Below are 4,260 nucleotides of genomic sequence, written 5' to 3' on the forward strand. Positions count from 1 at the left end.
CGTAAAAATAACACGAGTCTGATAAACAATCTAGAGAGTTTTGTGAACATGTTCGATGAAATTATCAATCTAAAGTTTAAACCACTCTTTAAAAGGAACTTAGTTATTAATTACATTATCAATTTAAACAAAAGCCGCAGCTCTATCGCATCGTAATAGTGATGGACAGATGCGATATTGCAAGCATAAGGCAAATATCGCGTCTTCTTCCCCGAGATATTACGCTGATTAGAAATACACGACATTCTAAAAATAAGACCTAGAGCCACTGCCAGGTGGGTATCCACTACGCATACTACCACTGGAATATCGAGACGAATAAGCGCCGCCGCCACCAATCTGTAAATTTTGACAAAATGTAAGTATTTTAAAAAACTCATAATAAAAAGATAAACACAGTAAAATATTCAACCATAAGTTGCTGCTCTGTAGGGTTTAAGAAAGTTCAGTTTTAACATACATTGGCCCCGCTGGCCAAATAATCATTTCCATAGCTGGAATATGTTCCACCAGTTCCACTGCCCCTAAGAGAACCTATATAGTACATCCAAACCAAAAATCGATTATTGGAAAGGAATATAGAAGAGTGTAAGCGCTTTATTATCAACACATAATGCCGTAATAAGTGGTGGATTTATAAAAGCCTTACCGTATGTATGACTTCCTCCATAGCCCACACCAGATTGGTGTCCAACATTTAAGCCATACGAGTCCTGTCCGGCACCACCCCCACCACCATATCCTCCTAGCTGGGAGCCTATGCCAAGTCTGAACAGAAAAAAGTATGCAGTGTCACCACAAAATTACTATGATATATGACTCTCGGTAATCCATAATAAGTAGGATGTCTAAATCGATTCTCACCTACTTGATACACCATAATCCCCATACCGTGATGCACTACCACTGATACCGTATTCTAAGCGAGACCTCGTCGCGGGTACTCCATATCTAGGTGGTTCTTCCTGGCAAATATATAAATTTTAATAAAGTACTTTAAAAAACAACATAGATACAATATCATAACGGAAAATATCAAGAACAAAGTTACAAACCAGTGCAGAATATGGACGTTTTGATCCAGAGATATTATCATAATCACGACCACGGCGACCACGATAAGGATTATCCATGCGTCGACCATAGCTTTCTTCTGGATATGGAGGTCTATGTGACACGTCTCGAGGAGGTGCGTTGTCTGGATATAAGCTACTAGACCCGCGACTTGCATAACTATCTCTATAATTATTCCGTCTTCCATAATCCCCCCTTGAGTTACTCAGATATGCTGGTGTTAAACAAATTTATGCCAAACAACACAGACATTTACGCCCATCAACAACACAAAACAAACAAATAAACATAATCAAACATTTCCATGAATGAAACTTGTGCCTACTTGGAGGTCTCTCTGATACATGTGCATATAAATTGGGTTGCAGAAAACGCTCTACTCCACGACCGCCAATTTGACCTCCTCGACCCATGAAACCGCCGCCACCACGTGCTCCAAACCTCAGAGGTTCAAAACTGGTAGGGGCACGAACCCATGAAACCTTGCCACCCCGCGTACTACCACGACCGCGGCCAGCCTGATAACCCCCGCGAACACCATTTTTCCATAATCTTCCTTTTTGACGAGGCTTTGATAATCTAGCCTTCACCTTCACCTGCAAGATGGTCACAATTTAGCAAAGGAAAAAAAATATAACATTCATTAAAAAAAGAGAATAATAAATGCAGACGATAAGCATACCTTATTATCGCCTTCTCCTAGCCCAAGGTTATTAACTCCATCTATACATGCTTCAGCAGCATCATGGGTTGAAAAAGTAACAAATCCAAAGTCCAACCTCCTTGCAGAAGGCATGTTGCGTCCCAACTCGATTTTATCGATATCACCATATTTCTTAAATTGCTCTCTGACGCGATCCTCATCCCACGAAGGTGGTAACCCATCAACAAATACGGTCTTAACCTGCAATAGTGCAGTAGAAAACATGGATTCAAAACTCTTTAACCACGAAAATTTTAATATTGGTAATAGGAGCTTGTTACTCATGAAACAAGAATTCAGTTCAGCAAAATGCTGACAGCGGACAGACATAATTTTGATGAGATAAAGCTCTTAATATTCATTGAGAATTACAAAATTCAACTGATCATCAATATAATAATTATCCATCCTATCAAACTAGTATTGAAGAGATCAAAATGCACGCACCTGTGCCATAACTTCCTCATCAGGCTCAACGAATGTCTCTGCATATGACACTTTCGCAGTTTTATCAGTACCCAACACAACATCTCGCTTTTGCAGCCGTTTGTACGCATTCATGGCATCTGAACGGTCTGAAAACTCCAGAAAGGCAAAGCCACGACTCATTCCCTCATTTTTAGGATCTTCCACTAAAATGAGATCCTCAATATTATCGATGCCAAAGCTTTTTAACTTTTCTCTTAACTGAAAAACCAAAATTAATATCAATTATACAAATGTTCCAGAATACATATTAAAATATTTTGTTCAATTAAGCAAAACAGAGGTTAGATTGAAGCATGAAAACTTACTGCTTCCTTTGTCCATGTCTTGCATATATTGCCCAAGAAAAGTGTGTCACTGTCCTGGCTAGGTGAGACTCCACAAACTTTACCTTTAACCTGTAACACAAATACAACATAACTGTTACATACTTGAGGATCACATTGCAATAAATTCCTGTCAAACAATGAATCAAAGAAGCACCTGTGGATTCTTGAGTTCTGTGCAAGCACGTTTAGCTTGATCAACGGCTGCGTAACGTATAAAGGCAAATCCCTTGTTTTTCTGTGTTTGGGGATTCATCATAAGTCGAATTTCAACAACTTCGCCAACCTCACTAAATACTTTTCTCAGATCTTCTTCTTCAGCATCCTTGTCAAGGCCACCAACAAATACTTCAAATTCCTTTCGCTTGCGTCTTTCTTTGACAACTTCGTGTTGTTCATCCTCTTCTTCACCTTCATGTTCCTCACCCTCATGTTCCTCACTCACTTCCTCTTCTTCACTTTCACCTTCAGTCTCCTCACCCTCACCTTCCTCCTCTTCATCTATACTTTCATCATCTACACCTTCATCGACCGCATGTTCTCCTTTATCCAAACGATCTTCGAATGCTTCTTCCTCATCTTCATGTGCAACACCGTCCTGCTCCAGTTCCATTGCTGCTGCATCATACTCTTCTTCCTCTCCCGGGTCAGATTGTGACACATTTTCATGTAGATCCATTGCTGCTGCAGCATACTCTTCTTCATCTCCCGGGTCAGATTGTGACACATTTTCATATAGCTCAAGGCTCCCCCCCTTGTCATCGTCATCGAAGGGAGCCTTACCATCCTCCTCTGCATCTAATATTTGAAAAAAATACAACAATTTCAATGCCAGTGAACAAAATAATTCACAAATCTTGAATGTCTAGAACAATTGCAGAGCCAAGCATGTTTAGAACAATCCAATACACTTTAAGCAACATGATAAGTAAATAATTAACAATATGAATGATACAGTATCAGCGAATATAATCAAATGACCAGTATCGTTATCAGTAGCACCCTCTACATTATCCAAGTAATTGATCTTCCTACTAGACACCTTGAAGCGTTAAAGAGTCCCTCAAATCGTACCTTCCTTGGGCGCAGATTCAATCACAAGGGCTGGCTCCTCTGCAGCAGCGGCGTCTTTGGCGGACGGCTCTTTTAACTTCCCATCTTCTATACTTTTCTCCTCCTTTACTGGAACCTCGGGAGCCTTAGTGTCCCTTACAGGTGTGGCCTGTTCTAGCATCTCGACATTTTGAACAATTTCAGGCTCGGGCTTAGTATCCTTTACAGGTGTGGCCTGTTCTACCATGTCAACGTTTTGAACAATTTCAGGCTCGGGCTTCGATATCGGAGTCTTTTTTATACTCTGAGCAGTCTTCTTGTTCGGGCTCTTCGACGCGGCCTTTTTGGAAGCTGCTGTTCCCGCGGTCTTCTTCACTGCTCGGGGAGGCATGTCTGCTCTAAAACTGCGGAAACCTTCAAAGAAGGAATAAAAATGCGTGAGTATGAAGATAGAAGAACCCATAAAAAAAAATTGAGAGAATCATAATGGAAATATCTACTGACAACTTATACCTGCTCCTCGGTAGTCTTCTTAGCGGGTTGGAACAAATCAAAATTTGAAAATGACAATGGCAAAAGATATATAAACTTGCGAGCAAAACCTTCGCTATCAAAATT

At 40.4% G+C, this 4,260-nt stretch overlaps 1 protein-coding gene across 1 annotated transcript; it reads right to left on the reverse strand.

Annotated features, from left to right (window-relative positions):
* Positions 1 to 246: 246 nt before the first annotated feature.
* LOC149252014 (uncharacterized) lies at positions 247 to 4,033 on the reverse strand. The gene is made up of 12 exons (XM_089454055.1): positions 3,878 to 4,033; positions 3,664 to 3,811; positions 2,747 to 3,387; positions 2,572 to 2,661; positions 2,225 to 2,464; positions 1,757 to 1,978; positions 1,400 to 1,670; positions 1,056 to 1,288; positions 865 to 965; positions 650 to 768; positions 461 to 534; positions 247 to 339 (listed from the first exon to the last, which is right to left on the reverse strand). The coding sequence occupies exons 1-12, from the start codon at positions 4,031 to 4,033 to the stop codon at positions 247 to 249; spliced, it is 2,388 nt and encodes a 795-aa protein (XP_089310181.1).
* Between the last annotated feature and the right edge of the window lie 227 nt (positions 4,034 to 4,260).

Source organism: Pinus tabuliformis, chromosome 7 (genome assembly GCF_031772625.1).
Source record: "Pinus tabuliformis cultivar Carrire ecotype Pingquan chromosome 7, CPIR1, whole genome shotgun sequence".
Lineage (NCBI taxonomy): Eukaryota > Viridiplantae > Streptophyta > Pinopsida > Pinales > Pinaceae > Pinus > Pinus tabuliformis.